The 23,055-nt window shown below is 54.6% G+C and overlaps 12 protein-coding genes across 12 annotated transcripts in view; 3 read left to right on the top strand and 9 right to left on the bottom strand.

Annotated features, from left to right (window-relative positions):
- CHGG_06296 (uncharacterized protein) overlaps window positions 1-717 on the bottom strand; it is a gene marked incomplete at both ends in the record, with an annotated part of 2,178 nt that extends 1,461 nt beyond the window's left edge. Inside the window, 2 exons of the mRNA XM_001222390.1 lie at window positions 100-183; window positions 326-717. Of these exons, the coding sequence (XP_001222391.1) occupies window positions 100-183; window positions 326-717 (476 nt within the window). The remainder of the gene's footprint in view (window positions 1-99; window positions 184-325) is intronic.
- A 779-nt stretch (window positions 718-1,496) lies between these two features.
- CHGG_06295 (uncharacterized protein) lies at window positions 1,497-1,961 on the bottom strand (the record flags this gene model as incomplete). Its single annotated transcript, XM_001222389.1, has 3 exons — window positions 1,497-1,549; window positions 1,696-1,805; window positions 1,876-1,961. 3 exons carry the CDS (start codon window positions 1,959-1,961, stop codon window positions 1,497-1,499), a joined length of 249 nt encoding a protein of 82 aa, XP_001222390.1.
- Window positions 1,962-2,596: 635 nt separating this feature from the next.
- CHGG_06294 (uncharacterized protein) lies at window positions 2,597-3,360 on the top strand (the record flags this gene model as incomplete). The annotated part of the gene is made up of 3 exons (XM_001222388.1): window positions 2,597-2,772; window positions 2,968-3,120; window positions 3,228-3,360. 3 exons carry the CDS (start codon window positions 2,597-2,599, stop codon window positions 3,358-3,360), a joined length of 462 nt encoding a protein of 153 aa, XP_001222389.1.
- Window positions 3,361-4,033: 673 nt separating this feature from the next.
- CHGG_06293 (uncharacterized protein) lies at window positions 4,034-5,765 on the bottom strand (the record flags this gene model as incomplete). The annotated part of the gene is made up of 2 exons (XM_001222387.1): window positions 4,034-5,317; window positions 5,433-5,765. The coding sequence occupies 2 exons, from the start codon at window positions 5,763-5,765 to the stop codon at window positions 4,034-4,036; spliced, it is 1,617 nt and encodes a 538-aa protein (XP_001222388.1).
- Window positions 5,766-6,591: 826 nt separating this feature from the next.
- Window positions 6,592-8,169, bottom strand: CHGG_06292 (uncharacterized protein; the record flags this gene model as incomplete). Its single annotated transcript, XM_001222386.1, has 4 exons — window positions 6,592-6,927; window positions 7,026-7,423; window positions 7,544-7,922; window positions 7,981-8,169. The coding sequence occupies 4 exons, from the start codon at window positions 8,167-8,169 to the stop codon at window positions 6,592-6,594; spliced, it is 1,302 nt and encodes a 433-aa protein (XP_001222387.1).
- Window positions 8,170-9,432: 1,263 nt separating this feature from the next.
- CHGG_06291 (uncharacterized protein) lies at window positions 9,433-9,935 on the bottom strand (the record flags this gene model as incomplete). The annotated part of the gene is made up of 2 exons (XM_001222385.1): window positions 9,433-9,648; window positions 9,732-9,935. 2 exons carry the CDS (start codon window positions 9,933-9,935, stop codon window positions 9,433-9,435), a joined length of 420 nt encoding a protein of 139 aa, XP_001222386.1.
- A 2,799-nt stretch (window positions 9,936-12,734) lies between these two features.
- Window positions 12,735-13,127, bottom strand: CHGG_06290 (uncharacterized protein; the record flags this gene model as incomplete). Its single annotated transcript, XM_001222384.1, has 2 exons — window positions 12,735-12,922; window positions 12,986-13,127. 2 exons carry the CDS (start codon window positions 13,125-13,127, stop codon window positions 12,735-12,737), a joined length of 330 nt encoding a protein of 109 aa, XP_001222385.1.
- A 2,550-nt stretch (window positions 13,128-15,677) lies between these two features.
- CHGG_06289 (uncharacterized protein) lies at window positions 15,678-16,302 on the top strand (the record flags this gene model as incomplete). The annotated part of the gene is made up of 2 exons (XM_001222383.1): window positions 15,678-16,001; window positions 16,126-16,302. The coding sequence occupies 2 exons, from the start codon at window positions 15,678-15,680 to the stop codon at window positions 16,300-16,302; spliced, it is 501 nt and encodes a 166-aa protein (XP_001222384.1).
- A 497-nt stretch (window positions 16,303-16,799) lies between these two features.
- Window positions 16,800-17,612, bottom strand: CHGG_06288 (60S ribosomal protein L24; the record flags this gene model as incomplete). The annotated part of the gene is made up of 3 exons (XM_001222382.1): window positions 16,800-17,090; window positions 17,224-17,367; window positions 17,562-17,612. The coding sequence occupies 3 exons, from the start codon at window positions 17,610-17,612 to the stop codon at window positions 16,800-16,802; spliced, it is 486 nt and encodes a 161-aa protein (XP_001222383.1).
- A 607-nt stretch (window positions 17,613-18,219) lies between these two features.
- Window positions 18,220-19,428, top strand: CHGG_06287 (uncharacterized protein; the record flags this gene model as incomplete). Its single annotated transcript, XM_001222381.1, has 2 exons — window positions 18,220-18,487; window positions 18,557-19,428. The coding sequence occupies 2 exons, from the start codon at window positions 18,220-18,222 to the stop codon at window positions 19,426-19,428; spliced, it is 1,140 nt and encodes a 379-aa protein (XP_001222382.1).
- Window positions 19,429-19,727: 299 nt separating this feature from the next.
- Window positions 19,728-20,387, bottom strand: CHGG_06286 (uncharacterized protein; the record flags this gene model as incomplete). The annotated part of the gene is made up of 3 exons (XM_001222380.1): window positions 19,728-19,951; window positions 20,010-20,182; window positions 20,332-20,387. 3 exons carry the CDS (start codon window positions 20,385-20,387, stop codon window positions 19,728-19,730), a joined length of 453 nt encoding a protein of 150 aa, XP_001222381.1.
- A 928-nt stretch (window positions 20,388-21,315) lies between these two features.
- CHGG_06285 (uncharacterized protein) lies at window positions 21,316-21,780 on the bottom strand (the record flags this gene model as incomplete). Its single annotated transcript, XM_001222379.1, has 3 exons — window positions 21,316-21,473; window positions 21,531-21,715; window positions 21,770-21,780. The coding sequence occupies 3 exons, from the start codon at window positions 21,778-21,780 to the stop codon at window positions 21,316-21,318; spliced, it is 354 nt and encodes a 117-aa protein (XP_001222380.1).
- Between the last annotated feature and the right edge of the window lie 1,275 nt (window positions 21,781-23,055).

The following is a 23,055-nucleotide window of genomic DNA, read 5'->3' as shown; positions in this document are numbered from 1 at the left end:
TTCCATTGTTGTGCGGACTATGGACGGGCATTCTCGGCTTTGCAGTCAGACTGCTGGGCCGCCTTGCCAGGTCTTGGCCACCGGCGTCGGCTCCCATACCGATATGCCACGTTGGTGTTGACGATGTTGTGGTGGGCGAATCGGGTATTTCCGGTACCGTGCGACGTCGCATGTTTCTTTGTTCTAAAACTTGAAGTTTCGTACCAGCCCACCCCGTTATTTTCGATCTCGAGTGAGATCTCGTGTAGATGGGAGGTCTGGCTTGGATCGCCAGGGTCTAGTCTGGCGGGGTAACATGGCGCATTGTTACCCCCACCTCACTCACAACGCGCGCCGGCGGAGGTTGACATAACTCCATTCCATCACCTTCCTCTCCGATACAGCTCTCTCAACTTGGAAAGCTGCCGACGAACTGACGCCTTTCTCCTTTTCGGCGTCGCTATCCGAGAGTTCTTGGGAAGAGGACGGCCTACAGGATCCGTTCATATCCTTGACCAGCTTTCGCGTCGGTGACCGCTCTCCGGTCCAAGATGGTCGATTTTCGACAACGGCCAGCCCATGATTTCGGCTGGCGTTCCACAGGAAGTAGACCCTCTCTCCAGGTTGCCTTCCAGGTTGCTCATTTATCGAGACAGTCGGACTCAAGAGGGACAGATAAGCCGACCGGTCTAGGAGAGGATCGGAGGCAGTGTGTCGGTTTCGAAAGTGCTTCGGCATGGTGTATTGTCGAAATAGAGACGGGCGGGATGAGATTTAGTTGATGAAATGTTGTCGGAATTCTGGGAGCTCAGTGTCGAGTTGGGCGGGGGCTTTGTGGGCACCGAGGTCTCGTGAACAGACATCATCAACCCCTTTGAAGGGATGAACCGAGTATAAAGGGTTAGGGTTTAATATGGGCTTGACAACTCGGATAGAGGACGTGGGGGGCTGCTCCGGGAGCAGATTGGTTGGCCCCTCGGAAGGCAACAACAGCGCTCAGCGAATGAAACGACTATAAGCCATACAATCCGAGCTTCCATGTCTGCAAACATCAACGTTTGAGGCAAGAGGCGCTTTGTGTTTGGAGCCCATTCGGCCCGATCCGGCTGCCTCGTTTCATCTTTCATGTTTTCCAGCTCACACCGCCGCCTGTTTTGTTGCCTGCCTTCCCAATAGCAGCTTGTTTCGTGGCGAAGGGGGGGAATAAGCGGTGTCAGCCTCCGCACGGAAAGACGACCTCAGCTAGGTGGTTATCCGTAAATCCGTGCAGAAGGCCTCGCCAAAACACTGCCAAGTTCCTAACTGGCATATCAACATCTTTCGACAGTCATGTGAATTCTAGGTTGAAGCGCTATCGAACGACGCTCGGTCGCAAAGCACTCAGAGTCGGATAACGTGGGCGCAATGATCTTGTAGGTAGGTATATGTACTGCTGCTCGGTGCTACAAACATGTTGCTCCGTTCGTAAGAACGTCCATGCTCTTTCTGTTCAAATCGCCATTCTAACTTTTTTTGCCTTATTCCTTGACGAGCTTCGTAACCGTATCCTCGATCTGCTTGTCCGAAAGACCTGTGAAAGGTAATTAGCCTTTTCTCCTTACTAACCGAGTCTGCCAAAGTTTACCTTCTAATGACTCGCTCGTCTCCTTTCCGAACTCTATCGAAGTCGTCAGCAAGTAGGGTTTATGACCGCACCGGCGACCGAACTCGACGGACCGTATCTCGCGTAGATTTTGGGGGAGGGTGCCCTGAAGCTTCGCGCAGCATGATGGGGATCGAGGGGGTTGTTCTTCTTCATGATGGGATACGCTCGAGAGAGGAAAGACCTTCAGGGTAGGCAACAGTAGTCAGCATGGCTGCCAAAGGCTGTATTTGATGCTGAGCGGCACAACGCACCTCGTGGCAGAGCTATGCTCGCCGGTTTGGCAAAAGAGGAACCGAACCTCCTTCAGACCCTTGCTGAAAGCATATCTGGCCGACATTTTGGCTGGTGTGTCAACGGACTCGCCGGCGAGGAACTCGTGCTCAATTGGTCGTCGACGTCGTGAACCCGAAGCAAGCGGGAAGCGGGCTTTCCTGGCTGCGCTGCAATGAGGCTGATGGAAATGGGGCTTGACAGTGTGAGGCTGCAATCTGTTTTGGCGATTGACCACATTTGTTGCATAAGGCTGGTTATATGCATGATTTACATCAGCATGGATTTCAAAAGTTTTATCCCCGGATTCCCCAACAGACACCAGCGGTGTCCAAGCGTCAATGAATTTGCTGCTATCATCGGACCCTGAAGCGGCGCATCCTTGTCGAAGCAATTGAAGAATTCCCCTCTCCGTGCCTTGACAACCAGGGCGACAGCTTCGAACCCCTCCACTCCTTGTACGCTTCGCATTCCTTGAAGACTCTACCGACCGCGGCTAACAGCGAACTCCCTCCAGTTTTTTTTGTCCGCCAACCCGACAGCGCCCTTGTTCCACGTCCGACGACCGGAGTCCGCCTCGCCCAAATCTCAAGAAAACGAGACCGCCACATCCGCAATCCCACCACGAGCATCACCGACGGCGCGCAACGATCCGCACCGCCGACACCCACGAAAACAAAAACCACACACCACAAAATCACCATGTCTCCCTCGAGCAATTTCTTCCGGGCGGCCCGACCGGCCTTCCGCGCCCGCCAGTTCTTCTTCCGCCCCAAGCAGGGCGCCCGCTTCCAGAGTACCACGGCCGACGCCGGGGCCGAGTCGTGGGCCAAGCGCATGTGGAATAGCCCCGTGGGGTTGAAGACGGTGCATTTCTGGTAAGGAACCAGCCCTTCCCCCTGCCGGCTCTCGATCCCTCCCCCCACCATACACCACACATCATAGCGACGACGACCCACGTACCGGGCAGTACAGACGGCAGGATGACATGGGGAACATGGGGGAACATGGGCCAGATTCGGAAGCAAGTTTGTGTTGTGCCGTTTGTTTGCTAACCACCAGCTCGACAACAGGGCCCCCGTGATGAAGTGGGCGCTCGTGCTGGCAGGCGTGTCCGACTTTGCGCGCCCCGCCGAGAAGCTCTCGCTCACGCAGAACGCGGCGCTGACCTCGACCGGCCTGATCTGGACGCGCTGGTGCCTGATCATCAAGCCCAAGAACTACCTGTACGTTTTACACCCACCCTCTTAACCCCGCCAACCCCTCCCCCCCTTTTCCAGTTGCTGGTCGAGGCTGACCTTGCTGTGTGTGTGTGTGTGTGTGATATGTTTAGCCTGGCCGCGGTCAACTTCTTCCTTGGCGTCGTCGGTGTCGTTCAGTGCACCCGCATCTTGATGTGGCAGCAGTCGCAAAAGGGCCTGCCTGCGAAGGTGGAGGAGGTCAAGGAGGCGGTTGTCAAGTCATAGACGGAGCCTAGGTGGTAAAGGCGGTGTTTGTGGCAGGGGCCGGAGAGACCAAAACGGTTACGCATTGGGTAACTAAGAGCAATCAAGACTCGGCAAGGGGCGCAAAAAATGGTCCAGTCCTGAGACGGGGGACGGGCGGAGATGTTGGGATCGGGACCGGCGAACGGTTGCAGTTGGCGCGCGCTGGTCTCGGGATGTGTACAACAAACGTTAGCCGGGTTTCGGCGTAATCGTGGGTTCAGCCAGCGCAGCGTGCTCTTTGTTTTGCATTGCACTACAGGGCGTGATGGACAGGGTCAAGAGGTCGGGGGTGGTTAAGAGAGACGGCAGCGTATACGGTCACTGGTAGAAATGTCTCAGAGACATGGTCCGAGAGGTGGCTGCAGCAAACTTCATCAGAAGCTAGATGTGCGTTGAACGTTTTCTTGTCAATTGTTGATACCACTGTTAAGTCTATCCCGGTGTCTATACCGCTAGATCATGTCTGTCGCTCGCAAGCAGGCGGCAAAATGGCCAACCGCCCAAACAGCCCACCCAATAGAAAAGGATATCAGCTTACACGCCATACTCGCTACGTCTGTTGCCAGAACCACCCAAAAGAAAAAGAAAAGGAAAGAGAGCAACAAAATCCGAAAGCTTCCGGGAAGGACCCATCCCAAGCCAGCTAAATAGCTCATTCCGCCGCCACTTCATACCCGTTCGCATCCCCATTTCCCGTCCCATTACCATTCACAACTCTATTCCCATTTACGACCCCATTCCCACACCCCTCTGCCCGCCCCCTCTCCACGCGCTGCTTCAACTCCAACGGCACAGCCAGCTCGTCAAAGCTGCCGCGCCGCCCCCAGTTCATGGGCTGCCTCTTGAGGAACGCGCCGACGGCGCCGAGGTACCCTTCGTGGCGCAGGAAATAGGCCTGCTTGGCGCCCTTGGACCAGAACTTGATGGCGTAGCTGAGGGTGTTCATGGTCCGTGGGTGGCCGCGGATGAAGGAGCCCCCAAAGTAGATGTGGGAGAGGCCGTGGATCTGCGACTGCAGGAAGGCGATCTGGCCGATGTTGTTAGATATCGCGTAGAGGAGGGAGACGGAGATGTCGGCGGCGCTGAAGGGGCTGGATTCGTCGTGGGAGAATTCTGGGTGTGGTGGTTCGGAGTGCTCGGAGGGTGACGACGGGGGGTGGTCCAGGTGCTGCTGGTGGTGGTGTTGCTGGTCCTTGTGTCGCTGGCCGCCGCTGTCCTCGGCTTCTTGCTCGGCTTGCCGCTTCTTGCGGAAGACCTTGCCGAAGGAGCTGGCAATGGTGGTGCTCTTGAGCCCTATCTTGCCGTAGTCAGTGCCGTAGATGTCGCCGACGAGCATGTCCACCTTGGCGTTATCACCTTGCGAGGCGAGATCCAGCATCTCGTCGAAAGTGCGCGCCCCCGTGAGCAGGCTGAGCAGGCCCCACAGGGTGCCGCCGCCTAAAGATGTACCACCGACACGCTCGTACTTGCGCGGGCCGTGGACCTTGAGGAAGGAGACGCCCGAGCCGATGTTGACGAGGAGGTAGGGGTAGACGTTCTCCGAGGGCTCGACAAAGTGCATGGGATCCGTCTCGGAGTAAGTGAAGACCTCGCGGGGAATCTCGGTGATGAAGAAGTCGAGCCCAATAATCAAACATTCCATCTCATCCTCCCGCAGCACATCCACCCCGAGCACTTCGCGGATGTTGTCGTAGAACTTGTAAGCCCCTCCCCCTGTCGCCATCACGCACAGGTCGCCGGGGAGGCGCCCGGATGAGCCGCGGCCATTGCTGGCAGCGCCGTTCAGCTCCAGGTGCTTATTCTTGAGGCCTCGCACAAACTCAAGGCAGTCGTCAATGCGGTCCGTCTCGAAGCTGGCAAAGTTGAGCCGTCCTCCTGGCTCGGTCGAGTGCGCTTCGCGGGAGAAGTAGACAAGCTTGGCAAGAGAGCCACCAATCTGCGACGAGTCCGACAGTCAGCCCAGCTCGGCGGCACCACAAAAAAAAGTGAAGGCACAATGACATCATCGCAGCGAAAGGGTAAAAATGGGAACGGAGGAGGAGGCTTCGTACATCAATTGCAATATGGCTGACCACGGCGGTGTGGTTTGGTAGCCGGATGTCCTTTGTCTCGTGACGGCCGGGGGATCCACTGCGGCCATCCGGGGTAGTGGGGGTTGCTGTGTCTTGGTCGACGATGAAGGCGCCCTTGACGTTGATGCGGACTGAACCTGGGTGGCTCAGTGTCTCATCAATCTCGGCCGTGTCAGCGGTGGCAGTCCGTGGCCTGCCGGAGGATAGGAGCGGGCCGGTTCCGTTCTCGAGTTGCTGCTGTCGGTCGTGCTCCCGGGCCTCCTCCGGAAGCGGCCGGCGTGGCGGATCGGCTTGGTAGATGTCGCTCGGCATGATTCAATCGCTATAGGCCGTCGGGAGAGGGCGGTCAAAAAACAGGAAATTCAAGGAGGCCTCATAGGAATATCCATCGGAGTGGATTTTTTCGGCACGGACACGCCGAGTGAAGTGAAGGTTTATAAAACTGGGAATGCTCAGAATTACATTGTAGAACTCATCCCGGTGTTTTCAGACTTGTTCACTGCGACGAAACCGGGCGTAAGTGCAAGGGCACGGCTGGAGCGAGCCGGTTATCGATAAGAAACTGCCCCTTTGCCCGAGGCTGTGTACAAAAAGGGAAGTGGCTTGCCCCGCTGATTGGCTGACGCCTCTCTCCCGCACCTCGGACTCCGGTCAACGTCAGCCGGCAGACACCCGCTGACCAAGACTAAGCCCCCTGGAATTCGAGGCATTAACGGAAAGAAGGGGTGACAACCTCGAGCAGCGAGAAACAAAGGCCAATCAAAGCCGATTTGACTCGAGATTGGTAGCGCATGGCATACTCACTCTCACACTGCCAAGAGTGAAAATCAGAGGAATTGAACAGTTTAAAAACAAGGCTCAGCGGGAAGGAGGAGAGAAGGAGCCTAAGATGTTACCAGAAATGGCTCATTCCTTTACTTACTTTAACGAGCCACGATGAACACGAGGCACAAGTCTTGCACAGCCTGTGAACAACCAAGCTTGTTGTTATTACATTACCAAACCGAGGCAATTAATCGGATGCATAGGTACCCCCTCATGGATGCAACCTACTATTACAGATTACTACTAGGTCGGTAACTAAGATACTTACATATACAGTATATACCTAACCACCCAACATCCAACCCCCCAGCCCCTAGAAAAACCCGCCCGCCGGCACCGCCACAAACACCGCCGTCAACACAGCAGCACAGACAAGCGCAAACACGATGCTCTGCACAAAAATGACATCCTGAATCTGCCGCAGCGCCGGCTCCTCCACCCACACCTCGCGGTCAAACAGCCTGCGGGCGAAGGGCCGCCTCTGGTAACGGACCAGCCACGGCTCATCCTCATATCTATTGGCGGAGCCAAAGCTGTCGAACGAGCGCTTGGTGGTGGTGATGGCGTCCTCGTCGTCGCCGTCCACGTCCGAGGCGAAGAGCTCCCACGGCCGGATGTGCCGGTGGCGCAGGCCGTGGAGCAGGATGCACTGTTGCGGGGTGGGTGGTCAACCTACAAAACACTCTTCTAACAACGGTAGGGAGGGAGGCATTCCCAAACAAAGGGGGAATAAGAAATTCAACGTACCATGCCCTTATAAACCCCCATCAACGTCGCAAACCCGGCCACCCACGCCACCGCCGCCAGGGCACGATACCCCCTCCCCGCCCCGGACAGCGTCAGCACCACCGCCACCACGACCCCAACCAAGACCGCCCCGGACCCCACCCCCCACGCGGTACACAGGCGGGTGGGGTTGGCGTTGCAGATGCTCCAGCGGATGAAGTTGGGGTGCGACAGGTGGCGTAGGGCGGCGTCGGTCTGGCGCGCAACCAGCGCGAACGCCGACGGGTGCGTCGTGTGCGCGAGTGCCTGGAGTGTGGTTTTCTGCTCGACTTCGGAGAGGTTGAGCTGCCGCGGCGCGCCGTCCATGATGTAGGTGGCGATGACCCGGTCGAGTTCCTTGCGGAAGGGTTGGATGGTGACTTTTGGTGGGGGGTGGGTTTTGTTAGTGTTGATGGGTGGTGGGTGGTGGTGGTGGTGGTGGTGGTTGGGTTGGGCGTCTTGGGTGGGTGCCGGCGTGGTGAGAGGTGGGAGAAACTTACATGGATCCTTCACGCCGGCCGCCGCAAACGCCTGGCTGGCGAGGCTCCGGGACCTGTCGGTCGGTGTGACGGGTGTTACGGGGGTGACGGGGGTGACGAGCTCGTCCCGGCTGTCGATGCTCTTCTCAAAGTCGGTGCCCTTGAAGATGGTAGCGCTTCCCTTGGGCGACCTGCGCACCTTTTCGGCCTGGTCCTTTTTGATGCGCATGATGGCCTCGTCCTCCATCGCCTGGGTCCACTCAGGAGCCAGCGAGAGGTCGGCCGTTTTGGCAGCGGCAAAGCGCCGCTCATAGTCGCGGTGCCACAGGAAGAACTGGAGATTCTCTGCTGATCGCTCGACGTAAAGGAGATAGTTCATGAAATCGCGGAGTGTACAAGGCTGTGTTGCTGTCAGTCGTTGGGCCCTAGAAGGAGACTCCGGGCTAACATTAACATACCGGGCAAGTCCCTCCCTCCAGAATCCTGTCGAAACTGAGTGCCGGTGGAATCCCATTTGAACCGCTAGACTCAACTGACTTCAAGGACTTGCTGGAGCCTTGATCATCATGGTTTGAGGTTTGATTGCCGATGGGATCAGGCTTTTCAACATACGCTGGCCGTTTGTGGATGGACTGGAGTAAACCCATGATGGGAGCAGCGGGCGATTATACAACCGGAGCCTAATGGCAGGAGGCGAACAGATAGACACAAGCGGGAGAGATAGAGATAAGACCGCAATAATACAAATACAAATTACAGTGTCGGGGAATCTTAAAGCGGGCTGGGAGCGGCGTTGTGACTGTTGGCGACCTGTTGGATGTCTCCATGCAACGTAAAGGAGCTGGGAACGCTCGCATGCCCCCAGCCTGCCGTTCCGCGCACCTAGGGATGTGTGCGCGGGGGGGAGGGGGAGAAAAAGCGATACGTTCGAGACCAGGGGCCGTCGAGAAGGTTGGTTTTGATGTGGCTTGGAGCCAAGAGCGCGTGGAAAGATCAAAAAGAAAGGGAAGAAGGTTCGTCGCGATGGTGGAAGGCCGCGATTGGGGAAGCCCAGGGAGGATACCACGCGGGCTCAGCGGGCTCAGCGGGCTCAGCTCATCAAGGCGATCGAGGCTAGGACAGGAGCTAAAATCCCTGCAGTGCAGGTCCCAAGGTTGGAATCCCTAGATCTGCGTGCGTTGTGGTGTGGTGTGGTGGGGTGTGACCAGATCTCCATGTCAAACTTCCTGCGCGTAAGTGTGCATTTGCGCGCGTTCAGTCGGACATTTACCCCTCTTCTACGCACGTTTGGGCCTTTCAAGGGTGTCGCAGCCCTTTCGGTGTTGGTGATCAGAAATGCAGTCGACCAACTTGTGTGTTTCCATGGTTCATGCAAGGTGTTAGGGAGGTAGGTGGGCTGGGGAGCAGGGGAGCCATCGGGAAGTTGGTGTGGGGGATTTCGGGGGCTTCGACGATCCGAGCCATCCCTGCAACGAAGCACTCAGCGAATCAGGGCTTTCCAATGGGCCAGCCTGTGATCAGCTCTCCACTTTACCAAGCCCAGAAGCATCAAAATCTCGGGACGTCACTACTTGGAGCAAGGTTGTTGACTCAGCACACCTGACGGTCGTGATCGAGATTACACATGATGGAAAGTGCCCTCGGTGCTGTGTTTGAGAGCGGAATGATTGGATGAGAAAAAGAAAAGAAGCTTTGAGGCGATTGGCCGCATTCATTGCAACACCATGAACTCAGGTACCTAACGTCCAGTTCAGGTTTCCTGACACCGACGAGTACCAAGACCGACAGAGTCCTCCCAAACAACCCCGCCGCCAACAACAGCAAGCATGCGCATTAGCGGCAACCTTCATTGAGCCAAGGGTGCTGGAGTGCCTCCCGGACATTGATCCGCCGCCGAGGATCGAGACAGGTCATCCTGAAAATAAGACCCTTGAACTGATGAGAAGCCCTCCAAATCGGCTGACAAAGGGGTCATTCTCTCCTCCATGGTACTCGATGAAACCATGGAAGTCGTCGATGTCATTGAGAAAAGATACGTGGCGCCTGAGTATCATATCTGATGGGTCCTCGGCTTTGTTTGCCTCGTCTGAGTAAAAGATCATCCGGTCGAGCCAGACATATATGGCCTGGATCGAGGTAAGCCGAGGTAGACATTCGTTAGTATCTTGGCGGCTAACATTAAGGGTTGGGAGAGGGTTGTGGAACTTACAACGATGCCGAATGAGAAGATGTCGGCGGAGGTATTCTGCGCTCCTCTTGCCCACGCTTCAGGGCTCCTCCAGAACTGGTTCCCAGAGAGGCGCTTCCCGAGGCCTTGAGAGTTGGGAGGTACAACAAAAGCCTCCTCCAGGTCCGTGATCTGGACATTCCTAAACCCAAGAGTCCCGTCGCTTTGCTTGGGCATGTCCATCATGATGTTGGAAGGTTTGATATCTACCAGAGATGTTAGTGGCTAAAAGTTGATGTACTACTAATAACTATATGGATAGACAACTGACCTGTATGATGGATCTTCTTATCATGTAGGTCAGACAAGCCCGCAAGAGCGTCCCTTAATATCATCTTCTTGGCAGAGGGAGGGATTGCTGCCGTGTTGACCGACTGTAGATCATACTGCAGGAACGGAAATACGAGCATATGGCGATCAGGGAGACTATCGATAAACGTGCGGACATAGGCAGAGTCGACAAGTTTCTGCAAATCCAGATTATACTGAAAATCTCCGGGCTGGATATCCTTCAGTATATACTGCTTTCCCTCGTGGCTGGTGTAGAGCAAGGGTTAATCCTCGGTTGGGACGAGAGAAGGCTATCGCGGCTAAACCTACATCCCACGGTACAAGCAACAGAGTAAGGGTCCCCTCCGTCGTTCGTAAATGATTTCATCAATTATGTAGGATCTCCCTAAGGCGGATGTGATTTGCGTTCCTTCGGCAAGTGTCTGTTGGCGGGGTGCCATTGAAATGGGGATTGCGGTCGACGACATGCTGGTGGATGAGATTCGATTTCGTATTGGAGCGCGAGGGAAGCAAGGTGATGGAGGGCGAAGGTTGGGCAAAAGAAGGGAGAGAGACGAGAGCTAATAAACCAAACAAGGTCGTAAGCGCAAACGCGAAGACAACGTTACCGCCGGGGATGCCATGGCAAACGAGCGGCACCTCCCTTTATTTATGTTTTCGACATGGATCGAGCGATGAGTTTGAATGTGCACTTGGCCCCACGGTCACACGGCGCAGGCCGTGAGCTTATCTACCTACCTATATATTCATACTATCTCCACAATCCAGCCCACGAACCAATCGGCGCAAGTTATCTCATGCCTGATGTATATATATATATATCACGTACACTCACGCACAGTACACTCTACATAGTAAATGTAACTTTACGTAGAAATATATATCAACCTTTCCCCCCCTTGGCGTAAAAAGGCGTTACGCTGGCGCCCTTTCGTGTATGGCCCGTTTCAGAACAAGGCCGCTTGTGTATAAGCCCGCAATGTTAAGTCACACAGGTGGATGTTAAGCTGAATCCTCAAAGAGCCCCCCGGCCTCCAGGCTCCCTGTTCCTCGCTAGTCTTGCTGGCATGGCTGGTCTTGCTGGCTGCGGCCGGGCAACCCGATGGCTCATGCATTCCGAGGTTCTAGAGGCCGCAGCGTCAGGATGCGATGCGGCCAGCTTCACGAAACCATGCTAGGCCTCGTGTGCCAACAAGCACTTGGTAGTTTGGCTAATTCAAGGTCGGTTTCCAGGGTCGGTTCTTATGATGTGGCTACCTACCGGAACCAAGTATTTGACCTCGACAAAGTTGGCAGGTGCAGGGTAGGCCAGTTGGGAGGAGGGAGGTGCAGTGCAGGATGGAGGAGGTTGTTCGACAAACCTTCAGCAGTTCCCTAACTTCCCTTCAAACAAACATTTACTTGGCTTCCAAACTTCTTGGAATAAGCTGTTTTCTGGCCATCCTCTTCCAACCATCGACTCTCTCGCTCAGATCACGATGTCCGCGCCCAGCATAATCAAGGCCACCAAGGCCATCACTACCATTTCCACGGCGAACGGCCCAGTCCGACTGAACCAGTCGTCGTTGGCTATGTGACGCAAGTCTCGCCGTTGGCCAGGATTACTATAAGAAATCCATTCGGAGGCCCGAAATCTACTCTAGATCTAACCTGGTTTCCTTTATATAATTCATTTTACTCGGTCTCTTTTATTTAAGCTATTTTACTCGGCTTCCCTCCTCTTTTTATGTTTTCTTGATTCTCTTTTTTTTTTCTTTGTTTCTTTCCTTCTTGGGTCCTTCTTGAGTTCGGCTTTTGTTGGCCAGAGGGTGCCAGCCTCTCGTTATTGGAGATCTCCGACTCTTCCAGTCTCTTACGGGTACTGTGTCATTACAAACCCAACATCAGTGCATAAGTTATTGTAACTGTCTTCTGGAATGTGCTTACCACACCACCTGTACTTCATCGCTCCAACTGTTCTATGCCTTTGTCTTTAAACTGTCAAGTTCTCGGTGCAATTATACGCCTGCTTACAGAGCGCCGGCTCTCGAGATTAAACGCAACAGAACTCGGATGAGACCTCGGCGTCAGTCTCGGGTCACACGCGTGTGAATGGTTTTGGTAGGCGGCGACACCTTGTTCAAAGTTCTACTAGTCAGGCTTGGGAGCCGGGGCGGGCTAGGGGTTGCCGCGTTTGGGGGGTGTTAGGGGTGTTGATGGATGGATATGCTCGTCGTAGTAACTTCAGGCAAGGCTACCTACCTAGGGACCTACCTAGCTTCAAGTGGTGAAAGTGAATCGCTACCAATTGGCAGGAGAATGCACGATGCAAAACAAGATGTGTAAAGACGACTATATGAAAAACGAAGATCCTTGGTTGGCTCAGGTAGCTATTCAAGAAGATTACTACAAAGTTCACTAGTTATTAAGCGACTTAGGGTAGTTATATCGTAGAGTTATTCGGTAGTTATTGCTTTTATGTTAGAGCTATTTAGGAAGTTTAACGCTGTCGACATCAACTTCATCCCTAAACCGCCGCTCGCTCTGCTTAATTTTCATATCCACTCCATAAACTAGCACTTGTCTTATCATTCCTCTCCAAAAATATAGTCTGAAATGCCCGATGTTCGCCACCATTGTCTCGTCTCATCGCGCCACTCATACCAATACTTAGCTGTGATCTGAGCTGTTTTGTCACTGAAACCATACTATACTCTATTCAGATAACAGCTTGAGAAAACAAACCCGGTTGTCCGTAAATGCAATAAGGTCTTCGGTGATGCGGCGCTCCTTTTGCCTTTTCCACTTTTGGGCGAGAAACCTCACAATCTCGGCCCGTCCCTGGAGAAGGGAGTTGCCTTCCCGCCACGTGGAGTTGTAGGTAAATATGGATTGGAGATGCTCTAGATTTCTAGAACTGGTCAATATATAACGTTATACCAGGGTAGGTAGGCAGCATAGCTAACCTCCATTCCATATTTCTTGCCCGGTTTTAACCTTCTGATAGGCCGTCTCGGGCGTGAATGGGGGCCGGGTGAGCCAGCCGGACTCGGAGTTGAGGAAAGAAGAGGAGTCCGTCTTGGGGTAGGTGGTGAGATAGGACGCCATGGCGACGGAGCTCCAAGATGTGTTGCGGCGGCTAAGATGGCGAACGGCGAAATAGATAGCCAAGGGCGGCCACAAATAACGAAGGACAGGTACAGATGACGAAGGGCAGGCACAAATAGCAAAGGGCGGGGCCGGCAAATATACCACAATAACAGCAACACTACTGAAAAGAGGGAGGGGAAATCATGTTTACCACTCGGGCTGGATGGGTGGCTTAAAATACTGGCTGTAGCTTTGGGGCGACTGATGAACTGGGATGCCGGCCTCCCCGTGACCAGAGGGCTAGCGGGCCAGGATTTTCGATTTCCCATTTTCTTCTGCTTCGGCATCCTTAGTTAGGGACCGGGTCTTCCTCGAGGCGAGGACCAGCCAGGCAATTTTGAGTTTCTTCACCGCGGCCCTGTGACGATATTGACATCACAAAGATCCACAGGTGACGGCAACGCAGAGAAGCCAGAGATGGCACACGACCGTAAACACCACTTCGGGCCGAAGCGAATGGCACAAGAATTAAGTAACCTATCCTTTGCCCGCACAGCATACCAAATCACCCGATATATACCGCAATATCCGGAATGCCTCGAGAACGCAACGAACAGATGACCGCCACTGGGCGAATCAAGCCCGATCGACACAACCAGAACCCCATTCCCGGTCATCACAGTCGACTTCGTTACAGGTCTCCCAGCTATTGAAGATGGCCGAATCTGGGCAACACCCCGTAGAGACTTCGATACGCTCATGTCCGTTTTTGGCACATTCGATAAAAAGGAACATCCTCATCCCCGGAAGAAGCGACTGGATCGCAGAGAAATGGGAAAAACAACTACTTCTGTATCTATACCCAGTTATCAGACTAGGGACTGCCAGCCTAGATCATCTCTGATCGGGGCCCCAAGTTCGTACCCAACACAAGACGCGCGGCAGGTGGCCCAAGCGTTGGTGGTATGAGAGGTGTTGAGGTGTATCGCCACTTGCCTGGCCTATCGTAGACTGTAGTGCGCTCCTTTGCCACTCGTGCGGGGAATAGGTTGACTGGTAAGTGGGTGGCCAAAAAAAGACACGTCACATGTCCTACCACTATATTGTTAGGAGACCTAGCTAGAAATTGAACTTCAAGAAGTCTTCAGGCAAGATGCTGAAAGACAGCCAGAAATAGAGAATAACGGTCTTGTTTAATTGGCAATGGTAGGTTCAATTCACTAACTGATTCCCTATTACACACTGAGCTTGTGGTACATTACTTGGTAAGAAGCGCTGGCCCTGATCGAGCCTCCTTGGATTAGCGAGTCCTAACCTTCGTTCGCCTCCCCATCACCAGGTACTGTCTCCCTGCCTGCCCGTCTTGGACCATCTCTGAAAAGTTTCATCACGCTGAAAAGTGGTCCGTACTGCCTGACCTGTGAAATCTGGGACATGTGCATCGCCACACGTCAAACACTGTTGTTGTTAGGTAGGTAGTTTTGACGGCACGAACCACGCTCTCTGAAATGGTTTTCGTGAAAAAGATTGGCGGCGCCCCCTGAACAGGCGAACCCGCATGTCATCAAATTTTCTTGATACCATCAATTGCAGGTGTTATGGTGGGCAAAATTGGTGATCCCCATGTCTCTTATCCTCCTGTCTGCTTGTAACTTTGCAGGTCGTTGCGCTCCTGAAAATAAATGCAATGCCAGGACCGATAATGCCATCCGGCGAACGGAAAAACGGTTCCATCCCCTGACCCAAGACCTGGACCATCTAACAAAACAAAAAGGGGTAGGTACGACCCAGCTCAATGCCTCTATCTTCTGACACATGACTATAATTCAATGACTCTTATCTGCTTAAAGAACACGCTAGAATTGGAAGCATGATATTAGGAAAATGAATAGCTTCATTTTTAGAATCGTGGTAAGGCTTTTTTTGTCGACCACTTGACTGGGGCTACTAAATAAGTCACCCCCACCGAAAGGAACGATCGGCTGGGAGGCAGGCGGGAGACGGGATCAGCGGCAGACGGGCCATCTCCGACCGTTAACCCGGGCAGCCCCACCGTGCAGTCGTGCACCGGGGCGAGGGAGGACACTACTGACCTCGGACTCTTGAATTGATTACCTTACCTCGGTACGAAATAGTTAGTTATGTCCGTAACGATTGATGGAAAACGTCGAACGCCGAACGTCGAATGAGCCGAAAGCTCCGAATACGTACCTAGTTAAAGGTTGGCCTCGATTGGGTTATCGAGGTAGCCGATGGCGCAATGCAGTGTTCCCCAAGCATCATGGATGATTTGGGAAAGGGTGTGCGGCACGGGCTTGCAATTGAGCACCTTGACGTCCACGGCATGTTGTATCCCCAACTGCGTTAATGTGATGAGAGCGAGGGGAACAGCTCGGAGCGGATCCACTGAACGAACCCCTCTGCCTGCCCCTCAACTCCACGCTATAAACAACTCCAACTCCCCATCCTCGACAGCTTAAGGAACAAACCAACACAACCTTGCTACCTGCCCCAAGACACTAAAACCACCATACTACCAGCCACATATCAATTGATCACTCACTCAAAATGGCCACCCTCCAAGCCGGCTCCTCTTTCCCGGAAGGCGTATCCTTCAGCTACATCCCCCCCACTGGCAACCTCGACGTCACAGTCTGCGGCATCCCGACCACGTACGACGCCAGCAAAGACTTCCAAACCCACAAAGTCGTCCTCGTCGCCGTCCCGGGGGCCTTCACGCCCACGTGCCAGGAGCAGCACATTGTCTCCTACCTGTCGCACCTTGCCGAGCTCAAGGCCAAGGGCGTCGACAAGGTCATCTTCATCGCGTCCAACGACGCCTTCGTCATGTCGGCGTGGGGCAAGGCGAATGGGATCAAGGATGAGTCGATTGTAAGTTTTTATTGGTTTGGCTTTTACTTGCTGCTTGCTGCTTGCTGTTTGCGCATGCTGGGGAGCGGCAGGTGCGGGAGTTCATGTTGAGTTGCGCTGAGCTGAGCTGACATGGGGACGATAGCTTTTTATGTCGGACGGCGGTGCGGCGTTCAGCAGGAGCATCGGCTGGGCTAGCGCCGACCGCACCGGTCGGTATGCCGTCGTGGTGGACCACGGCAAGGTTATTTACGCTGAGGCAGACACTACCAAGGGGAGTATCGCACACTCCGGGGCTGAGGGTGTTTTGGCGAAGCTCTAAGTGCAGTTTGGCAGTGTGAAGACTTGGGCAAGAGGTCATAGATTGGCTTGGTGGGTTTGGCGTCGGGGTAGGTAGGTAGATGCGCCGCGCCGCTCCATCGTCATTACATTCATAGAGGAAGAAGCTCATCCCTGCTCAACCCGCTCCCGCGCGCCGTGCTGCTTCAAGTGAGACCAATGCATAAGTCGGCATTCTGTGAGCTACCCATGCAAATGGCCCCCCTCCCCCCGTCACGCAGGATCCATGCAACCGGCCCTTTCAGAAAACAAGCTGGCTCTGTCAACTTGTTGCGAGAGTAGAAAACCCTATAAGAGAGCTGAGCAGGCAAAAAACCGAGTACCGACCGACCGACTCCAGCGTTTTCCCTCCCGGCCACAGGCAAGACCGTAAGATAACCATTCATCTATTGTGTGCTCCTTGCATGACCTGGCTTTCCCTTTGCCTCGGAAAGAACACGCTCCCATCCCGGACCAGCAACCGCCAAAGACAGAGAGACCTTAGCGGGTGTTGGCGGCGACCTTCTGCTGCGCACCCTTCGCACCCTGCTTGCCGACGATGCGGCCGCCAGACTGGCCCTTGGACGCGGCGGCAGCGTTCTTGGCCTTCTCGGCCTTCTTGGCCGCCTGCTCAGCCTGCCTCTTCTCCTTGCTCTCCTTGATGGCAGCCAGGCGGGCCGCGCTGCGGGTCTCCGGGCGGATCGAGCGGCGCTCCTTGATCACATCGAGCGAAGCACCAACGATGGCACGCTGCGACTTGACGGTGCGGCGAGTGCGCTTCTTGGCGACTTCCTGTATGGGAGGTCAGCGGGCCGTCCTGTAATACTCCTAAATATATTCCTCATCCATTTCGTTATCGCAACCAAGCCCCTCCCAATCGTTCCCATCTCGTTCTCAGACATGTACAAGTGCGGGGAGCTCATACCTCTGAGATACCCTTGCGGTGTTGCCTGCGGTAGAGGACGGTCCAGGCAATGCGACGGGGGTTCTTGCGCTGGAGGAACAGCGACTCGGACTTGCCGTTCTGGAAGCGGAAGATCTTGCTGTCGCCACGGACGTACAGCTTACCCTGTAGTGTAAAACATGGTCAGAACTGTCGCTGTCTCGAACAAAATCATATCTCCCAAGCCTTCCGACGTCAAATCCCCCACCCCGGTCCTCGTCTGTCGTCATTCAACTTCGCGCGTAGCTCTCGGGCTCGCTGCGGGACTCGGGGTGGGAAATTCGGCGTCGGGTTCGATCGGGGAGATGGGCAATTCGTACCTTGCCGGGGTAAATCCGCTGGCCCGAGAAACTGTCGTCGTAGGTTCTCATTTTGGCGGTGTTTGTCGATTGTCGTTGTCGGGTTGCTTCCTCAAAGTTCAAGGTCCCACGTCGATTTTCGCCAAATTCTTTGGTGCAGGTTGTGGGATAGGGCTGTCTCTGTGATAGGCTGCTGCGCGAGCGCGGGAGGCCCACTTTCGAGATGTGGCTGTGCTAGACGGCACGCCACTGTTACCCGGAACAAACCCTAACCCTGTAATCGCATCCGTTACCTGCCTCATTGTTGTTCTCCGTTCAGGTATCTTCCCGATGACTCGTCTAACGTGCTTCAAACAGGCAGACTTGCGATGGGTAATGAAGCTGATGACAAAGCGGCGGTTGTGTTAGAAGAGTTTGGAAAACTCCCTGCAAAGCGCCGACCCGCTGTCCGTGACAATGGACTCCGGGAATGGGTCCCCTTGGGCGGTATTGTTGTGAGAGGTACCTTGGCAGCTTTCCACAGGGTTTCTATCAATGTTCTGACTTTATATTTTGAGTCAGGTCCAACATTCTTAAAATGCGTGGCGCTGGCGTGAGTCTGATCCTTGGGCCACAACCCCCTGAATGCTCCTAAGCCCTCAGTTACTGGCTGAATGTTGACACCGCTTGCAGGACGGGCATGAAATGCCTCCCGGTTTCCAAGCTCCCACAGGCCAACGGCGTTGCACTTCATGACTGGCACGCCGAGGTTCTCGCCATTCGTGCTTTCAACCGGTTCATTCTCGACGAGTGTCGTCGCCTGGCCGAGGATAGTTCCGCAGAATCTGACTACCTCCGACGGAGGACGGAAGAGGAGCTACCCACGACCTCTGACGGGTCCTGGAACCGCCAGCCCTTTGCCTGGCGCGAAGACCTGACCCTCCACATGTACTGCTCCGAAGCCCCCTGTGAGTTGCCTGCCCCCATCCCCTCACCACCTATCCTCTATCTCCGTGCCCCGAACTAACGACCCCCAGGCGGCGACGCCTCCATGGAATTGATCATGTCCTCCCAAGAAGACGCCACACCCTGGGAAACCCCCACCCCCCTAACCCCTTCCCCCTCACCCCCCCAACATCCATCACCATCATCACCACCACCACCACCACCCCCAATAACCTCCTCCACCCCAACCCCAACCCCCCTCCTCGGCCGTGGCTATTTCTCCCACCTCGGCATCGTGCGCCGCAAGCCCTCGCGCGCCGACGCGCCCCCCAGCCACTCCAAGTCCTGCAGCGACAAGCTGGCGCTGAAGCAGTGCACGTCGCTGCTGTCGTCGCTCACCGCGCTCTTTGTCTCGCCGCGGGGGGTGTATCTGGCGAGTTTGGTGCTGCCGGTGGCGCAGTTCTCGAGGGAGGGGTGTGAGCGGTGTTTTGGGGCGGGTGGTGGTGGTGGGAGGATGGCGCCTGTGGGGGGCAGGGTGTGGGAGGGGACGGGGTATGGGTTTCGGCAGGTTGTGGTGGAGACTACGGAGAGGGAGTTTGAGTTCTCGCGGAGGGGGGCGGGGATGGCGGGGGAGATGAAGGTGGTGGCGAGCAACCTTGCTGTTGCATGGACGGTCGGCGGGGAGGTGGAGGAGGGGTTGATTGGCGGGGTGTTGCAGGGGAGGAAGGGAGTTGATGTGAAAGGAGCTAGTTCGACGTCGCGACGGAAGATGTGGGCAGCCGCGGTGACGGTTGCGGGGATGTTGGGAGACGATGGGATAGTTAAGGAGCTGGGGGCGGCATCGTATGATGGGGTCAAGGAGGGGAGCTTACTGCAAGGTAGGCGAAGGGTGAAAGAAGAGGCAAGAAGGGAGGCACTGAAGGGATGGCTTAGAAACACAGGTGACGGTGAATTCAATCTGTAAGGTTGAGATCTTCCATGGTATATACCTCGGTACTGGCATACTGGACGCTGCACCACAACGACCAAGTCTGGCGCCTCCTCTTGTCATAGCCACGCACTCTAGCGATTGACTACACGCTCGCAATCGACCATGTGTTCCTCCTTATCCCTCAGGCCTAGGCTCTGAGGCCGATATAATGGATACTGTAGACGCCGACATGCCTTCGTGGAATAACATAATCGTTTCTGCCCTCGCAACACCACGCAATGCAAAGCACGCAACGAATTGTGATAGAGTTTTATTTCTCGGGATCAGGTCGTTCACTCGACCTTGTTCTCGAAGCTCTCGCCGGCCACGAGGTCGGGGATCTCATCGTCATCATCCTTCTTCTGCTGCATGTTCTGGTAGCTCTCGGCCAGCTTGCGGAGCGAGGCAAGCGAGTCGGGGCCGAGCTGGTTGAGGATGCCGGGCACGAGCTCCGTCAACTCCTTGTCCTCACCGTTGCCGTAGATGGCGAAGGTGTTGGAAGGGACAGCGGCGTGAACTAGAAACCCAACCTGTCAGCAATTCGACCGTTGACCTTGTCGGCCGATCGTACGAACCCTTGGGAGCAGCGAAATGGATAACGTTTCCATCGCTCTTGAACATGTTGACCTCCTCAATCGCCTGGATGGGCTGGACATTGAGCTTCTTCAGCGACTGCTGCAGCTTCTTGTCATCGGCGCCAGAGCGCGCAGGCGCGCGCTTCACCTTCCTCCGGGGGGTGCCCTTGCCACTATTCGTCACGAAAGTTCGTCAGAGTCTCGGATCACTGCGCGGGGTTCGAGGCAATTTCGGCGTGATTGAATCTAGACATACCCTGCCGGCAAGGTGGGTTAGTCGGCCGATCGGAAGCGGGGAAGTCGAGGTGAGAGAAGCAGCAACGTACCGATACGAGCGGAAGCACCAAGCTTCTTCAAACGTTCCTGAACGTCCGCCATGATCTGTAATGTGGAGGATGGAGTTTTGGTGGGGGGAGGGACAAGATGGCTGGGGCGACGACTCGGTAAGCTTGAGCTTGGGGTTGATTAGTTAGCCTAGGGCAGTTTTGGGGTCCAGTGCACACACACACACACACACAACGCCTTGTTTGTCTGCTGCTGCGGGGATGCAATCGTCAAAGGTTCGAAACGGCGGGTTAGAACGTACTCTGTCAATCGGGGATAAATTCCGTCCTGGTTTTACCTCGGAGTATCGTGATAGGCCCGCGATGCCTTCTGCCTTGTCTGGTCGTCAGTGGTTGGAGAATTTGTGTGCGCCTGGGCCCTGATATTTTTCGCAGTCGCATAAACTTTTACCCCACTTCGACAGCCGCTCACCGTCTTCACCGAGCCCCTCTCTCACCTTGCGAGGATCCAGCCTTCTTGGGTAGGAACAAAAAGAAAGTCATCCAAAAGCCCAAATTGCACTCTTTACTTTAGGTGCTTTGATGTCTTTTATTTGATTCATTTTACTCGATTTCCTTTATTTCTTTTTCCTTTCTTGATTTCTTTAACTTCTGTCTCTTTCTTGATTTTACTCCCTTTTCGGGTTCGTCCTTTTTTTGGCCAGAGGGGAGTGAATAGGTGATAGGCAGTTCCAACGGGCCACACTAAATAAGTTACTTGACCATGTGAGGGAAGCTGGGATTTCTGCTTTTATTATTTTTGATAGTCTTAGTTGATCTTTTTCGAAATCTCCGACCTTGGAGCTTTGCCCAGCTATCAAGATGCTTGCTCTCATCCAACCCTGGATCGTGATATCACATGTCAAGGTTCAAGTCAAACGCACCGCAACCTACAATGTGTTGTTGTGGGAGTTTCTTGTTGTACAATCCAAATCGGATACATCGTACAACCAACTCGCCGTTCGTCACCTCTTCCCACCGTATCACCGGGTGGTCTCAGAGGATGCAGATTCTGCTGGTAACCCAACCTCCCTCCTCATGGCTTCTTTCCTGGCCTTCAACTCCTCTGCCGCCTTCAGCGACTCGGCAATGGAGGCTTGCCTGACGCGCTCCTTTTCTGCCTCGGCTTGGACAGTCCATACTACGTCCTGATTAGTAGAGAAACAAGGGGTACTCCCACGGACATTCAAACACTTACTTGGCTTGTCAGATTTTGAGTCTCTCTTGAGTCTATTAACAAAGTCGTCAAACTCCTGCTGCCGCTCAAATCTCCTCTCCAGACTCCGCTTCTGGAGTTCGGGATTGTATTTTTGGAAGAGTTCCTCGTCGGTGGGTTGCACCCATCTTGTCAAAGCCGGGCCACCGACAATGATGGCACCACCCCTATCTCATCTTGTCAGTGAAATGTCGGTTTCAACAGGACTCGGGAGAACTTACGCGACGAGCATTTTGGTCCATAGCCACCAGTTGAAGGGTTTTTTGACCATCCTGAAACGGGGAACTCAAGGTTCCAGCTGGGTTAGCCGGCCGCTGAGAGTTAAGTGATAGCGTTTCTCTTGAAGATTTATTGCCCAAGTTTCCTTTCAGCTTCCCTGTTCGCTCATCAAGTCTCAGGTCTCTTTCTCAATGAGGTCGGCTGCTCTCGAAGGCGGGCAGATACGGCAGAAAATTGTCAAGGGAGGAAGGAGGCAAGGGTTAAAGCTTGTGGGGCACAGTCATGTCATGCGGCAGCGGCCCCGCTGAACCATCTGGGGCCACCAACGGCTGCCGTCTCAGAATGTTTCTTCATGAAAGTTTCTTTCCGGGACAGGCCCAATAGCAATGCCGCTCTCCCGAATCACAAGCCACCTTCACGAGACTGTATCGGGCCTTTCTCACAATCACCACTCGGCTGTCGAAGCTGAGCCAGCTCTATTTCTTAGATTTCTTCAATGGAAGGCACATCCCGCGTGTTTTCACGGCAACACAATGAGGAGAGCTCGCCTCGACAAGCTTCGGGACGGATAGACAGTAGACGTCTTGAAACACAAGCTGGGTCCATCCATGAAGACAATCTCGGATGCCGGGCGGATGACAAGGTGCAGTGGCTCCTTTCTCAAATCTTACGTCTCTGTGGCGTCGAGAAATCAGTTGCGAGTTTTCAACAATGCCCGCTCTCGTGAAGCGCTCAAAACGCGGTTGGTACGAAGTACGATGCAACTACCTAATGAGGGAGTAATTAGGTGCCGCCGCAGGCCTGCAGGTAAATAAATGCACTGTTCCATCCCCCCTGAATGTTTCGTTGTCAGTCCCGGCCAGGCTCCAGCTGCAGAGTTGTTCGGCCCAATTCCCGTCTGGCCCCTCGACAGCAAGCCCGCAGCCGTCCAGTTCCGCGATCAAACGTGGCGGGTAGGGGCTTTAATACCAATCACGACGAGACCGTGGGCGGCTTTTGATACGCGGTCGTGTTAGGTAATTACGCCGCCGCGTCAACACCTTGCGGCCGGCCCTCGGGCCCGTAGAAGCGCGAAAAGGCTTTGACAGGTAGGAGGGTGATCGCCATGCGAAGTCGTCGGCAAGAGATGAAAACCTGGGAGTGTCTGACCCCGAGGGCGAATCAACCCGCTGATCACCGCCGAGAACCAAATGTCAGAGGGAGAGCCCGGACGTGGTCCAGCTGACTCTCCTCCTCTTACGGCTTGTTGTGTTATTTACACCCGTTTCACACCCATACGGGTTTCTAC

Source organism: Chaetomium globosum, genomic scaffold, assembly GCF_000143365.1.
Source record: "Chaetomium globosum CBS 148.51 scaffold_3 genomic scaffold, whole genome shotgun sequence".
In the NCBI taxonomy this organism is placed as follows: domain Eukaryota; kingdom Fungi; phylum Ascomycota; class Sordariomycetes; order Sordariales; family Chaetomiaceae; genus Chaetomium; species Chaetomium globosum.
The sequence above is the reverse complement of the archived record's forward strand: the minus strand, read 5'-3'. Positions and strand labels throughout refer to the sequence as shown.